Here is a 16,517-nt window from a genome sequence, read left to right on the forward strand (position 1 = left end):
AGTATTTGAACGGGTTGATTTCTGTCCGCCGCCTCTATCAAAATTAAAAAAATGCAACCTGGATAACGTGTTGCATTTCTAAATTTTGATACATTTTAAAGTTTTTAATAAATAATTTTTGGACGCAGTTCCCGAATCATTCAGTGTGGCTTTACCTGACAGCCAAAGATCAGGTCTGCATTCTAAGTGGAGCTTATGATTAGCTCCTGTAAAGTGTGAGTAATATTCCAAATATTTCTAGCATCTAAGTTGGCGTTATACAATATCACACTATTTCTATGTTTTCTTTTCTTCTGAGATTTTAAAGAAGCACACGCACCGAAATAGCTGATCCTGACAGCTTTGTTCTCAGGTCTGCAGTTTTAGCTGAGCGAATGATAGCTCAGGTTTATGCGAGTAGTCATTTGACACGTATATACCATAATTACGCTTGTTTAAACAATATCACACTATTTGTGCCTTTTCTCTTTTTCTTTTGAAGAATTGAGGATCGCCCACACAATATCCTTTTATATCACATTAAAGGGATACTAACCCCACATTTTTTCTTTCATGATTCAGATAGAGCATGCAATTTTAAGCAACTTTCTAATTTACTCCTATAATCAATTTTTCTTGTTATCTTGATTTGAAAAAGCAGTAATGAAAGGTTAGGAGCCGACCCATTTTTAGTTCAGCACTTGGGTAGAGCTTGTTGATTGGTTTGCTACATTTAGCCACAAATCAGCAAGTGCTACCCAGGTGCTGAACAAAAAATGGTCCGGCTCTAAAGCTTACAGTACTGTTTTTTTTTTCAAATCAAGATAGCATGAGAACAAAGAAAAATTGATAATAGGAGTAAATTAGAAAGGTGCTTAAAATCTCATGCTCTATCTGAATCACGAAAGAAAAAAATTGGGTATAGTATCCCTTTAATTTGTAATAATTATGTGTAGGAAAAAACTTTGCAATATACTTTCATTTTTTATTTTGCTCCCTTTGGTGAAATTTAACTAATAAAATTGTGGGCTTCCCAATTTCCCTGATTCTTTATAAAGTAATGAAATCTGCCATGTTGAAGCATGAGTTTCCTTCATCTCATCTCTTCTGCTGAGATGAGTACATTTTATAATATACTGTGCTTGATAGATTGTAGACATTTAATAAAGATCTGATCTTTGCTTTGTGTTCAGATGAAGAAGTAAATTACATAGGTAAAAACATATTGTAAATGTCTAAGTATCAAAAGACCTACCCATCTTCAGACTTAATATCCAGATAGTCCGTTTCTACCGTTTGAGGAACAAACCTCACACATGTCAGGGTCATAAATTCTTGCATAGCTGCAGTGATTATAGATACTTCACTGGCACCTACATGAGAAATAAATCATTACAAACTAGAAATTAATATTTTATTGACCTAAACTTAAAGGGACAGTCTACACCAGAATTTTTATTGTTTTAAAAGATAGATAATCCCTTTATTATCCATTTCCCAGTTTTGCATAACCAACACAGTTATAATAATATACTTTTAACCTCTGTGATTATCTTGTATCTAAGCCTCTGCAAACTGCCCCTTTTTTCAGTTCTTTTGACAGACTTGCAGTCTAGCCAATCAGTGCCTGCTCCCAGATAACTTCTCGTGCACGAGCACAGTGTTATCTATATGAAATACGTGAACTAACACCCTCTAGTGGTGAAAAACTGTTAAAATGCAATCTGAAAGAGGTGGGCTTCAAGGTCTAAGAAATTAGCATATGAACCTCCTAGGTTAAGCTTTCAACTAAGAATACCAAGAGAACAAAGCAAAATTGGTGATAAAAGTAAATTGGAAAATTGTTTAAAATTACATGCTCTATCTGAATCATGAAAGTTTATTTTGGCCTAGACTGTCCCTTTAAATGATTTAACGTACCAAATTACAAACACAGTCTGCAGGGCAACTTACTGTAATCAGATGATAGAACGTATGGGATATTTATAGTTCCGACACTGGATTTGGGCCATAGGCAGTCTGTGCAGTCAAGAGCATTGCGTCCAATCTTGTAAGCTATATCGCCCTGAAGTATAAGCTTCTTACTTTCTGAAATAAGTAACCACATTATTTTAAATTTTGATACCATTTAAAAAACAAACTAATTTTATTGTATTGTTAACACATCAAAAACAAATTTAAATAACCTATTACACTGATATATATACGCTATTTAATTAAGACAAATCATGTAAATATTTTTTTTTTATTAGGGTTAAAAGAGATATGGTATAAGACAAGGTGTTTGACTGGGAAGGGCTATAATGTATGTATCTATGTTTTTACTAGCAATCACTTTAACGGCTAAGCTACTCCTTTGCCTTCCTGTAGATACCACAATCCCATTGGTGGGCTGTGACAGGAAGTAATGGACCATGCACAAATTAGGTTAAAAAATTAAATAAACAGTAAAATAATTTTTAAATGATGAATAATACATAGTGCAATGATTTTTATTAAGTATAACTTATTTTATTACAACAATGAAACAGACTGTTTTATACCCCTTTAAATATACCTTTTAGCTATAATATATATAATTATATAATTAACCATCATTATTTAAATTGTATGCTATGAAACTAAAGAAAAAGCAAAATAGTGAATGTCTATTTGATATAATAAAAACTGAGCAACTGGTATCACAGAAAAATAATAAAAATAAGCAAAATAATAAATATGTTAATGTAAAGGTGAAGATTAAACATTGGCAGCATTTAAAGTATTGTCTCCCTTATCTTTTGATCAATATTGACCTCAGTGTACCATCACCTGTTATGGCGACATAACTTCCAGACATTTACATAATACGTATATCCTGTCCAACAAGAGCAAGTGGCCAATCATTTGATAGGGAATAAAATCCAGGGGTCAGTTGTTCCCCCTATTGACAAAATGACTATATTGATAAACTGTAATTTACTTCTATTATCAAAGTTTTATTATTCTCTTTATATCTTTTGTTAAAAAGCAAGAGGTAAGCTCAGGAGCGTACATGTGTCTTAAGCACTGTATGGAAGCAGTTTTGCAAGAACGTCATCCATTTGCAAGAGCACTTAATGTCCCTACTACTTCCTTCCATGTAGTGCTGCAGACTCCTACATATGTATCTATTTAACAGTGAATACCATGGAGACCAAGCTAATTTAATCGTTTTTTCAAAAGTGTATGCTCTGTTTGAATTAAAAAAAAAAAAAACATTTTTGGGTTTGATGTCCCTTTAATGAGTCACGTCCTCCTTTAATTTTCAAGTAATGACAGTGGTAATGATAATCACCTACCCTATTAGGTACTACAGTGTTATTTAAGGGACACTAAAATCAAAATGACACTATGATTGGATAGAGCATGCTGTTTTAAAGGGCCATGATACCCAAATGTTGAAGCACATGAAAGTGATGCAGCATAGCTGTAAAAGCTGACTAGAAAATATCACCTGAACATCTCTATGTAAAAAAGGAAAATATTTTGCCTCAAATGTCCTAAGTATTCAAACCCCACTGTAAAGAGACTTTAAGCAGCCAGTCAGGATGATTGTCTCAGGACTTACAAGGGAGTGTGCATCTGTCATGTGCAGGCACAGTCATGTTATTTCCTAGTCAGTTTAAGTCAATTCTATGAAATATCATGAGATATCATCAGCACTGCTAAAGCTGATTGGCTATTATTTTTTTTCAACTTGCAACTTTACAGCAGCTACAGTATAACTGTTTACACAGCACTTACTCTGGTGAGTTAAAGAAATTTTGAGGTAAAATATCTTCTTTTTCTTACATAGAGATGCTCAAGTGATATCTCCCTGTCAGCTTTTTACAGTTATGCAGCATCACTTTCATGTGATTTAGCAAATGAGTATTATGTCCCTTTAAAATACTTTCCAATTTACTTCCATTATTACATTTTGCACAGTCTTTTTACTGTATATGCAAACTTGCTGAGGCACCAGCTCCAGCAGAGAATGTTCACAAGTTCACAGTGTGTATATATATATATATTAGTCTGTGATTGGTTGATATCTGTCACATGATAAAGGGGGCTGGCAAATGGGTGCAAAATAAATTTTTCTGAAAAAAAAGTATTGCTTATTTGAAATTCAGAGTGTTATTGCATTGTATTTTTATTATGCACATGTTAATTATGCAACTCACTGTATTTAATTGTACTTTATGATAGAAAGGAATGAGAGCTGTTTAGAATCCCCCATTACCACCAAGTCAAGAAGCATGAGACACATTTTGGAGAGAGGATGGTTCACTTTCCAACACAGGATTACATACCTCTTGGTAGAGGATAATTAAACGTTTGAATGGCCTAATGTTTTTATGCAACACATGGATATTAATAACCCTCAAATAAAACAATTCCTATTTAAATGAGGGGTGTCATGCCCCTCTGTTAACCAATTAATTGTCCTAGGAATTGCAATCACAAGCCTTCTGTGTTAGTTTTAGGACTCGATTTATCAAGCCTTTTGCCCATCTACGACTGCAAGTTCTCACGGACATTTCACTTGAGCTCAATATAGAGCTTGCGTGCAATGTTAAATCCCACCAGAGGCGAGCTGAGGCAGAAAGGGGTGCATATGTACGCCCCTGTCCACCGTAGCTTGATAAATTGAGCCATTAGTGTGTTCTGGGCTCCTATTGGGACAGTAGCACAAAATGGGGAAATTGACCCAACTTTTGAAAGAAAAGAGACCTCCATGTTAAAGGAGGTGGTCACATGCTCGTGTGGTTATCAGGTGATCACTATGACAACAGTGATTATTACCTGAGAGACACAAGGTCGTATGGAACAAAACAAGGAAGGTAGCCTTGTATCTGTCCAGTCAACCGTTGCTGCTATAACAATGACAAATAATCCGGTCTAGTCCTATTTTTTTAGGCTCCACAAACTATAAAGAAACCATTATAATCCTGATTAATAAATAATCATAAAAAACTCTCATTGAAAGAAAATTAAATAAATTGACCATTTTATTTTTTCCTATAGGGTCCAAATAAATTGACCCAATGGAAAATAATAAAGGACTTTTTTAATGTTTCATCTGGATTTTTTTTTTACTGAATTAGCTATCTTTATTCAGACCTGCGGTCATCAGACCAGAGGTGGAGAACAGGACAGGTCTGATGACCGCTGCTTGATAAATCCTGACTACAGGATCTCTTGTACAAACCTGCAGTCAAAGGGGAGAGAAAGGATTGATAAATTGAGCCCTAAGTGTTTGTCAGGAATAAATGACCACCCGGGAGCAGCCGTGAAAACAAAGATCCTTATTTCTAATAGCTAATAAAAATGTAAATTAATAGGAGTATTGGGTAACATTTGGGGACATAGTACAGTGATTTTTTTTTTTCTGCAAGCATTTAATTTTTTTTTTTTAAATGATTTTTTTATTACACTTTATGGGTTTGGACAGGAATGCATGGACTTTTCTTTCAAAATAAGTTATGTCACACCTTTTTGTAGTTAGATATTGAGTTTAAAGGAGTCGTAAAATTAATTAATTAATTTTTTTATTTTATGAACAACTTTCTAATATACTTCTATTGTCAATTTTTCTTTATTCTCGGTATATTTTGGTGAAATGTAGGGATGTAAAGCTTAGGAATCTGCAGGTGTCTGAAACACTAGGGGCTCGATTTATCAAGCCTCTACGGCTGCAAGTTCTCTTAAGAACTTGCTCGCCGTGATTTATCAAGCAGCGGTCACCAGACTGCTGCTTCCCTAACATCTACGCCACCTCTATTGTGGCGAAATTCAATCTCCTCGGTCGAGTCCGACCGAGGAGATTGACAGCTCCTGTCCGCGCGTGATTGGCTATGCTCGGGCAGGGGGCGGGATTGCACGCGAGCGCAAAATTGTGCTCGTGTGCAATGGCGAATACCTGCGGGTAATTTTGCACCGCCACAGGCGAGCTGAGGCGTACAGGGGCGCATATACGCGCCCCTGTATGCCTCAGCGTTAATAAATCTAGCCCTAGATGGCAGCTCTATTTCCTGCAGCCATGAATACCTAGGTATCTCTTCAACAATGAATACCATGGGAACAAAGCAAATTTGATAACAGAAGTAAATTGGAAACTTTTTAAAAATTGTATGCTGTGTCTGAATCACAAAAGAAAATGTATTGGTTTCTTATAATGTGTATCAAATAACTTGTAATACCATTTATACCAGAGTTATAAATGGTTAGAAATTGCCCAATTAAAGGCTAGATTACACGTTTGCACCCGAGTGATAAGGGGTTTATCGCGAGGGTTTGCGCTCATCGGGCTTACCACCCGTATTACAAGTTGAAAGTACGGTTACACTCATAATAACACCATCAAATAAACATTATTCAATAATAATATTGTACACAAAAGTTATACAGGCTCAAAGATAGGAGGTCTTAGGTGTTAGAAAAAAAGTCAGCCACATATAAACACACAAATAAATAAATACATATATAGATATATACTGTATATATAAGTGCACTGGTGCCCTTTGCCGTTAAGTAGATGAAACCACATAGCATAATATGCTCTATGTATTTATAAATACATTTTCCTCTCTCTCTCTCTCTCTCTCTCTCTCTCTCTCTCTCTCTCTCTATATATATATATATATATATATATATATATATATATATATATATATATATATATATATATCTATCTGTATATATCTATACCTATATGTAATCATCTATATATATTGGTATAGATATATATTTTACCAATAAATCATTAGATATATGTAGAAATATTTATTTATGAATAAATATAACATATTCTTGTATGTTGGGTTAGCGCAAATGAGAATATGCAATTGAGTTTGCGCAAGAGTGGAGTGCTAGGGTTTTTCCACTTTTTTTTCCCATTAACCTTTATGGGGAATAAGTGAACGCGCACGAGATATTCTAACCTCAGACTTTTGAGTTAGTCAGGTTACCGCTAGAGTGAAAGTTTACTTTCAACTCATAATACAAGCACAACCCAAATAGCGCAGAAATCTTACTTCTAGCGCAATTAACGCTCAAGCAGGAGCGTTAATTTGCACTTCACTCGTAATATGGCCCTAAATGCGTGGAGCTTACAGAGAGGGCAGATCTCATACCTTCTCTCGCTCTGGACAGCATATGAGTAGTGTTGCTCAACACATTCCTCCCTGCACACTGTACATCATGTATAACTCATAACTGTATAGGAAAATATGGCTAAGGACGGTGGCGAATATATATATATATATTATATACAGTGTATATATATATATATATATATATATATATATATATATATATATATATATATATATATATATATATATATATCTTATTTCAGACTGTATATTCTAGGACCAATAGTTAGAGACAATAGTGGACAATTAACATTTTAGTACCCCTCTGTCCCAGCCCCCACTAGGAGTGTGGTTTCTTTGAAATATTTTTGTTTGCATAGCTTTTCTGTAACCAGTTCTGAAGTACTACCTTTTTAGTAAAGATGAGGATGCAACAGGCAAAATCAACTATTTTATTGGGCAAAATAAAGATAAAGGAGCTGTTTCTAAACAATTTCATAAACTCCTGCAGGTAAAATTAATCATTGGGAACACATTGAAGGGGAGAAAGGGGGAGTGCACTGTCCCTTTTAGTCACAATTTATAACACAATTCTAAATGAGTTATCAAACAAAAAATACAATTATCTATATAAAAAAATCTTGTTTTCAACTTACTTTGATTGGCCTTTTTTACTGTGGAATAGACGTCTGGTTCATCTGTTGGTAAAAGAAAAAGACAGAAAATTAAAAGACAGAAAAACAAGTTTATATTATTAGACGTGCAGTTGTGAAAAATTCAATTTGTCCAAATTTTTCTAAACGAATATTCAGGGAAATTAGTTTCCTGAATATTCATTGGCTGCACTATTCGGTATTAGACAAATACTAAGGGGCCGAATTATCAAGCACTGTATGGAGCTTAAAGACCCTGTTTACGCACGAGCCTTTAGGCTCGCCGGAAACAGCAGTTATGAAGCAGAGGTCTAAAGACCGCTGCTTCATAACTTGTCCGCCTGCTCTGAGGCTGCGGACATCAATCAACCCGATCGAATACGATCGGGTTGATTGACACCCCCTGCTGGCGGTCGATTGGCCGCAAATCTGCAGGGGGCGGCATTGCACAAGCAGTTCACAAGAACTGCTTGTGCAATGATAAATGCAGACAGCGTATGCTATCTGCATTTATTGATGTGCAGCGGACATGATTCGCTACATAGTATCATGTCCGCTCGCACTATGATAAATTGGCCCCTAAATATTTGTCAAAATGTATATTTGCTTTTGTTAAATAAACGTAAATATTCCTAAGCTACCACTGGAAGGTTGATTTCTGTTGCTTACAAAGGGCCTAGATTACAAGTGGAGCACTATATTATCGCGCACCCATAAAAGGGCAAATGTATTACAAGTGGCTGTTTATTGCTGCCGCAAGTTTACTGTAACACTTACCACTTATGAAATTAACCAGATATCAAATCTCTGGTTAATTTTATAAATGTGTCCCAAATGCCCCCTGTGTAGTGTATTTATTTAAATAAAAAGATAGCAGCATCTCTATTTGTTTAAAAAATAACTGCACAAAGCAGTATTTTGGGGTTAAAGTTGGCGGGAGTGGGGTGTAAGAAAAAAATAACGGCACTGAAAAGTTCCTTTACATTGCAGTCTATGGGACCTGTGTGTTCCCATAGACCTCAATATAAATATATATATATATATACTTAAATGCATATATATTTGTGTGTTAATATGTCTATATACACATATTAACACATAAATATATATGTATATAAGCATATACATATATATTTAAACATGCCGCCATCGAGCTTGCATTAGCTTGCGCTGGTATTACAAGGTCAAGCGCAAATATTGCTTTCATGAAAGGGTTATTTAGCGCTTCACTTGAATTCTGGCCCAAAAGCTTTTCTATAACCAATACTGCAGTACTTAAAAGTTCACTATAGATGGCTGACTCAACAGGCAAAAGCAGCGTTTTTAAAAAGGAACTATTTATAAATAACTGAATACACTGTAAAATAGATCACTAGAAACACATTTAAGGGGATGACATTTTAGAAACCAGCAGTACCATAGCTGTAGCAGATGGTTTAGTTGAAGAGTCCATGAAACATAAAAAAACATTCTAGTATGTTCTAAGTCTGCAATATGTTAAAAATATTATTGATTATGGGCTCCATGTACGAAGCAGCGAAAGCTGCTCCGGAGCCCTTGCGGGGCAGGTTTGCATATGCGAGTCTGTTTTCCGCAATGTAAGAAGCAGCGGTCATTAGACCACTGCTTCTTACACCCTCGCTTGCTCTCTGTGATTGACAGCCCCTTTTAGTCACGCGATTGGTCACGCAAATGAAGGGGCGGGCATCACACTCCGATGAGTGTGTAATGATACATACGGGCAAGCGAATCAACCCGCCACTTAGTACATGGAGCCGTCTGTAATTACCTTTTTAAGCTTGTTTTAGGGTATGTTTTGAACTTACTTTTATTACATTTTTCATCTTTGTCCTCTGGTTTTGGTTCTAAAATAAATAAATTAATGAATAAAAAAATTAATAGTAATAATTTCTATTAAAGAAAACCAAGTGCATACACATACAGTATATATATTAAAGGGATAAGAGACCCAATTTTTTTCTTTCATGATTCAGACAGAGCATGCATTTTTAAGCAGCTTTCTAATTTACTCCTATTATTAATTTCTCTTTATTCTCTTGGTATCTTTATTTGAAAAGCAGGAATGTAAGCTTAGGAGCCGGGCCATTTTTGGTTATAAAATTCCATGCTGTGTATGAATCATGAAAGCTTAAACGATCATTAAATACAGTAAAATGTCACAAGTGCATAATAAAAAGACAATGCAATAGGATTTCTCCTTAATTGTAAATGAGCAGTAGTTTTTTTTCTGACAAATCTAAAATGTATTTCAATTTGCCAGCTCCCTGTAACATGATAGCCATCCCTGTATCATGTGACAGCTATAAGCCAATCACAGACTTGTACATAGGTGCCTCAGAAAGTGTGCACACACAGAGACCGTGCACAATTTGAGAATGAAAATTGGAAAGTCTCTTAAAATTGCATGTTCCCCAAATAAAACGTTATAGAAATATCAAGCAATAATAAACTTGTACAAACTTCCAGACTATACACAGTAGTGAGGTAGGGGAGGGGTTATCAGGGGACAAGACAAGGCAGAACATGAGTTAAAGGGACTTTCATGGTTCAGAGAATACAATTTAAAAAAATAAAGTTGCTAATTGACTTCTATTAAAACATTTTCTTTGTTCTTTTGTTATTCTTTGTTGAAGCGATATCTAGATAGGCAGCGTGCACATGCCTGGAACACTACATGACCGGAAATAGTGCTCTTGCTAATGTGTAACATTCTTGGAAAAAAGCGGCCACAGAGTGCTGCAGACACGTGCACACTCCTGAGTTTTCCTTGTGCTTTTTAACAAAGAATAACAAGAAAACAAACAATGTATTATAATTGAAGTACATTGTTAAAGGGACAGTATACACAAATAATGTGTACACTTTTGAACTTACCTTCCTGCATTTCACCAAATGATAACAAGAAAATGAAGACAATCTGATAATAGAAGTATCTTGGAAAGATAAAATTGAATGTTCTATCTAAATCGTGAAAGAAAAATGTGGGGTTTTTACCAAATTGTGCACGGTCTCTGTATGTGCACACTTTCTGAGGCCCCTATGTACAAGTCTGTGATTGGCTGATAGCTGTCACATGATACAGGGATGGCTATCATATTACAGGGAACTGGCAAATTGAAATACATTTTAAATTTGTCAGTGAAAAAAACTACTGCTCATTTAAAATTAAGGAGAAATCCTATTGCATTGTTTTTTTATTATGCACTTTTATTTTATTGTATTTAATGATCCTTTAAGCTTTCATGATTCATACACAGCATGGACTTTTATAAAACTTTCCAACTTACTTATTTTATCAAATTGAGCACAGTATATTGTTATATGCACATGCTCTGTGGCCCCAGGTTTTACTGAGCATGTGCTAGGCTAGGTACCCTATGGTATTCTTCAAAGAAACAATTTGGGTTCCATATCCCTTTAAATAACAGCTAAATTGCAGAATCAACAACAAATGCATAGTGAAACACAAGGCAATACAGCTTACGTTGCATTTAAAATCAACAGTACATTTTTTTAGACAAATTTAAAAATGTCCTTCCATTCCCTGCCCCTCTATCATGTGACAGCCATCATCCAAGACTCATTCATGTATATCATGTGAACAGTAGGAACTGCTGCCTCAGAAAGTGTTCACATAAAAATATTTATATGATATCATCATGGAAGCTAATTGTTTTTATTTAATTGGATGATCTACCTGAGTTATTAAAGTTTGTTTTTTGTCTTTATTGTCCTTATAAGTAGATTTTATTTAAATCTTATCTCAGTGCCTTGTTTTGTTCTTACCTGGATTGCCTTTTAGTGGATATAATCCTTTAAAATAAAAACATAAATATATATTATTATTACTGGCAGTAGCAGAAGACGTAGTAGTAATAGTAGTAGCAGTAGTAATAATCACAGTAGTAGTAGTAGTAATAATAGTAAGAGTAGAATTAGCAGTAATAAAAAACAAAACACTTGTGAAAACATATTAGAAACAATTTGCACATATGCTAGGTATATTCTCTCTGTAAACTGATTTTTCTCTCTTGTCTCTATAACTTGTTTTGCTCTTTATTTGCTTTGCTATTAAATTGGTGTCTGGAGGATTTTGTTCCTATAAAATAATAAATAAAAGACTGAAATTTGAAGTGACAGTAAATATTAAATAGTTTCATATCCTTGTGTAGCATGTGCAAAATCAGTGACTATAATGATAGCCTCACCTGAAAATACAGATTTCTTTATATAGATGCTCTGAAATGTCCTCTGCTAATTAGGGATGGGCGAATGTTTTGCAACAATCGAAAAACGGCACGAATTTTAACACATTCGTTCGTTCGAATCGAATTTCTAATGTTTACATAACATTCTAACATTCGATTTTCGAATGTTCGGTTTCGAATTTTACGATTACATTCAAAAATATTCTTTTCGAAAAAAATTCGAATTTAGATTGTAATAGTATTTCTAATGCTTTTTCTTTAAATGTAATATTCGAATTATGCAATATTCGAATTCGAAAAATTCGAATTTAGATTGTAATAGTATTTCTAATGCTTTTTCTTTAAATGTAATATTCGAATTATGCAATACGTGTATTCGAATTCGAAAAATTTGAATTTAGATTGTAATAGTATTTCTAATGCTTTTTCTTTAAATGTAATATTCGAATTATGCAATATTCAAATTCGAAAAATTCAAATTTATATTCGAATTCGAAAAATTCAAATTTATATGTTTGTAATAGTATTTCTAATGCTTTCTTTAAATGTAATATTCGAATTATGCAATATTCTATATGGAAACATTCGAAATGATATATTTGTATCTATTATGTATCAATTTACTAGATTCCCACCCTACCATTTTACCACATGAACTATTGAACTTCTGAATAGTATTTGTTAAATAGAATGTTAAATTCGAAATTTCGAATGTGGACATTCGATATAATTATAAACATTCGAATTCGAAAGTGACATTCGAAAACTGTAAATAACATTTGATTTTCGAATTTTTAAGAATATTCGTTCTTATCGACATTCGGATTTAGAATTCGAATTTCGGTAATAACATTCTTTCTACATTCGAAATTCGAAAATGTACACATTCGCCCATCCCTACTGCTAATGTCCCCCAAACCCTCCTTCCTGTCATAATGTTTGTTTGTTTGTTTGTTTGTTTGTTTGTTTTTTAAAGGGACACTGAACACAAATTTTTTCTTTTGTGATTCAGATAGAGCATGCAATTTTAAGCAACTTCCTAATTTACTCCTATTATCAAATTTTCTTCATTCTCTTGGTATGTTTGTTTGAAAAGCAAGAATTTAAGTTTAGATGCCGGCCCATTTTAGGTGAACAACCTGGGTTGTCCTTGCTGATTGGACAGCACCAATAAACAAATGCTGTCCATGGTTCTGAACCACAAATTTGCTGGCTAATTAGCTTAGATGCCTTCTTTTTCAAATAAAGATATCAAGAGAACGAAGAAAAATTGACGATAGAAGTAAATTCGAAAGTTGCCTAAAATTGCATGCTCTATCCGAATCATGAATTTGGGTTCAGTATCCCTTTAAATAAATTGGTTTGTTCTTCATTTACAACCCACTCAATTGCTCAGTTCACTTCAATGAATTGTGTTTCAACACTGGATAAAGCTGTTGGCTCCTTTGTCAGCATGGACATGGACTGCACAAAGCAGTATTTTGGGGTTAAAGTTGGCGGGAGTGGGGTGTAAGAAAAAAAAAAACGGCACTGAAAAGTTCCTTTACATTGCAGTCTATGGGACCTGTGTGTTCCCATAGACCTCAATATAAATATATATATATACTTAAATGCATATATATTTGTGTGTTAATATGTCTATATACACATATTAACACATAAATATATATGTATATAAGCATATACATATATATTTAAACATGCCGCCATCGAGCTTGCATTAGCTTGCGCTGGTATTACAAGGTCAAGCGCAAATATTGCTTTCATGAAAGGGTTATTTAGCGCTACACTTGAATTCTGGCCCAAAAGCTTTTCTATAACCAATACTGCAGTACTAAAAAGTTCACTATAGATGGCTGACTCAACAGGCAAAAGCAGCGTTTTTAAAAAGGAACTATTTATAAATAACTGAATACACTGTAAAATAGATCACTAGAAACACATTTAAGGGGATGACATTTTAGAAACCAGCAGTACCATAGCTGTAGCAGATGGTTTAGTTGAAGAGTCCATGAAACATAAAAAAACATTCTAGTATGTTCTAAGTCTGCAATATGTTAAAAATGTTATTGATTATGGGCTCCATGTACGAAACAGCGAAAGCTGCTCCGGAGCCCTTGCGGGGCAGGTTTGCATATTCGAGTCTGTTTTCCGCAATGTAAGAAGCAGCGGTCATTAGACCGCTGCTTCTTACACCCTCGCTCGCTCTCTGTGATTGACAGCCCCTTTTAGTCACACGATTGGTCACGCAAATGAAGGGGCGGGCATCACACTCCGATGAGTGTGTAATGATACATACGGGCAAGCGAATCAACCCGCCACTTAGTACATGGAGCCGTCTGTAATTACCTTTTTAAGCTTGTTTTAGGGTATGTTTTGAACTTACTTTTATTACATTTTTCATCTTTGTCCTCTGGTTTTGGTTCTAAAATAAATAAATTAATGAATAAAAAAATTAATAGTAATAATTACTATTAAAGAAAACCAAGTGCATACACATACAGTATATATATTAAAGGGATAAGAGACCCAATTTTTTTCTTTCATGATTCAGACAGAGCATGCATTTTTAAGCAGCTTTCTAATTTACTCCTATTATTAATTTCTCTTTATTCTCTTGGTATCTTTATTTGAAAAGCAGGAATGTAAGCTTAGGAGCCGGGCCATTTTTGGTTATAAAATTCCATGCTGTGTATGAATCATGAAAGCTTAAACGATCATTAAATACAGTAAAATTTCACAAGTGCATAATAAAAAGACAATGCAATAGGATTTCTCCTTAATTGTAAATGAGCAGTAGTTTTTTTTCTGACAAATCTAAAATGTATTTCAATTTGCCAGCTCCCTGTAACATGATAGCCATCCCTGTATCATGTGACAGCTATAAGCCAATCACAGACTTGTACATAGGTGCCTCAGAAAGTGTGCACACACAGAGACCGTGCACAATTTGAGAATGAAAATTGGAAAGTCTCTTAAAATTGCATGTTCCCCAAATAAAACGTTATAGAAATATCAAGCAATAATAAACTTGTACAAACTTCCAGACTATACACAGTAGTGAGGTAGGGGAGGGGTTATCAGGGGACAAGACAAGGCAGAACATGAGTTAAAGGGACTTTCATGGTTCAGAGAATACAATTTAAAAAAATAAAGTTGCTAATTGACTTCTATTAAAACATTTTCTTTATTCTTTTGTTATTCTTTGTTGAAGCGATATCTAGATAGGCAGCATGCACATGCCTGGAACACTACATGACCGGAAATAGTGCTCTTGCTAATGTGTAACATTCTTGGAAAAAAGCGGCCACAGAGTGCTGCAGACACGTGCACACTCCTGAGCTTTCCTTGTGCTTTTTAACAAAGAATAACAAGAAAACAAACAATGTATTATAATTGAAGTGCATTGTTAAAGGGACAGTATACACAAATAATGTGTACACTTTTGAACTTACCTTCCTGCATTTCACCAAATGATAACAAGAAAATGAAGACAATCTGATAATAGAAGTATATTGGAAAGATAAAATTGAATGTTCTATCTAAATCGTGAAAGAAAAATGTGGGGTTTTCACCAAATTGTGCACGGTCTCTGTATGTGCACACTTTCTGAGGCCCCTATGTACAAGTCTGTGATTGGCTGATAGCTGTCACATGATACAGGGATGGCTATCATATTACAGGGAACTGGCAAATTGAAATACATTTTAAATTTGTCAGTGAAAAAAACTACTGCTCATTTAAAATTAAGGAGAAATCCTATTGCATTGTTTTTTTATTATGCACTTTTATTTTATTGTATTTAATGATCCTTTAAGCTTTCATGATTCATACACAGCATGGACTTTTATAAAACTTTCCAACTTACTTATTTTATCAAATTGAGCACAGTATATTGTTATATGCACATGCTCTGTGGCCCCAGGTTTTACTGAGCATGTGCTAGGCTAGGTACCCTATGGTATTCTTCAAAGAAACAATTTGGGTTCCATATCCCTTTAAATAACAGCTAAATTGCAGAATCAACAACAAATGCATAGTGAAACACAAGGCAATACAGCTTACGTTGCATTTAAAATCAACAGTACATTTTTTTAGACAAATTTAAAAATGTCCTTCCATTCCCTGCCCCTCTATCATGTGACAGCCATCATCCAAGACTCATTCATGTATATCATGTGAACAGTAGGAACTGCTGCCTCAGAAAGTGTTGACATAAAAATATTTATATGATATCATCATGGAAGCTAATTGTTTTTATTTAATTGGATGATCTACCTGAGTTATTAAAGTTTGTTTTTGTCTTTATTGTCCTTATAAGTAGATTTTATTTAAATCTTATCTCAGTGCCTTGTTTTGTTCTTACCTGGATTGCCTTTTAGTGGATATAATCCTTTAAAATAAAAACATAAATATATATTATTATTACTGGCAGTAGCAGAAGACGTAGTAGTAATAGTAGTAGCAGTAGTAATAATCACAGTAGTAGTAGTAGTAATAATAGTAAGAGTAGAATTAGCAGTAATAAAAAACAAAACACTTGTGAAAACATATTA

At 34.3% G+C, this 16,517-nt stretch overlaps 1 protein-coding gene across 1 annotated transcript in view; it reads right to left on the reverse strand.

Annotated features, from left to right (window-relative positions):
- Positions 1–16,517, reverse strand: part of LOC128656856 (embryonic protein UVS.2) — a 169,084-nt gene that overhangs the window by 108,984 nt on the left and 43,583 nt on the right. The window contains exons 5-7 of the mRNA XM_053711022.1: positions 7,736–7,777; positions 1,933–2,067; positions 1,235–1,352 (exon numbers count right to left, since the gene is read on the reverse strand). Of these exons, the coding sequence (XP_053566997.1) occupies positions 1,235–1,352; positions 1,933–2,067; positions 7,736–7,777 (295 nt within the window). The remainder of the gene's footprint in view (positions 1–1,234; positions 1,353–1,932; positions 2,068–7,735; positions 7,778–16,517) is intronic.

This window comes from Bombina bombina, chromosome 4 (assembly GCF_027579735.1).
Source record: "Bombina bombina isolate aBomBom1 chromosome 4, aBomBom1.pri, whole genome shotgun sequence".
Taxonomy (NCBI): Eukaryota; Metazoa; Chordata; class Amphibia; order Anura; family Bombinatoridae; genus Bombina; species Bombina bombina.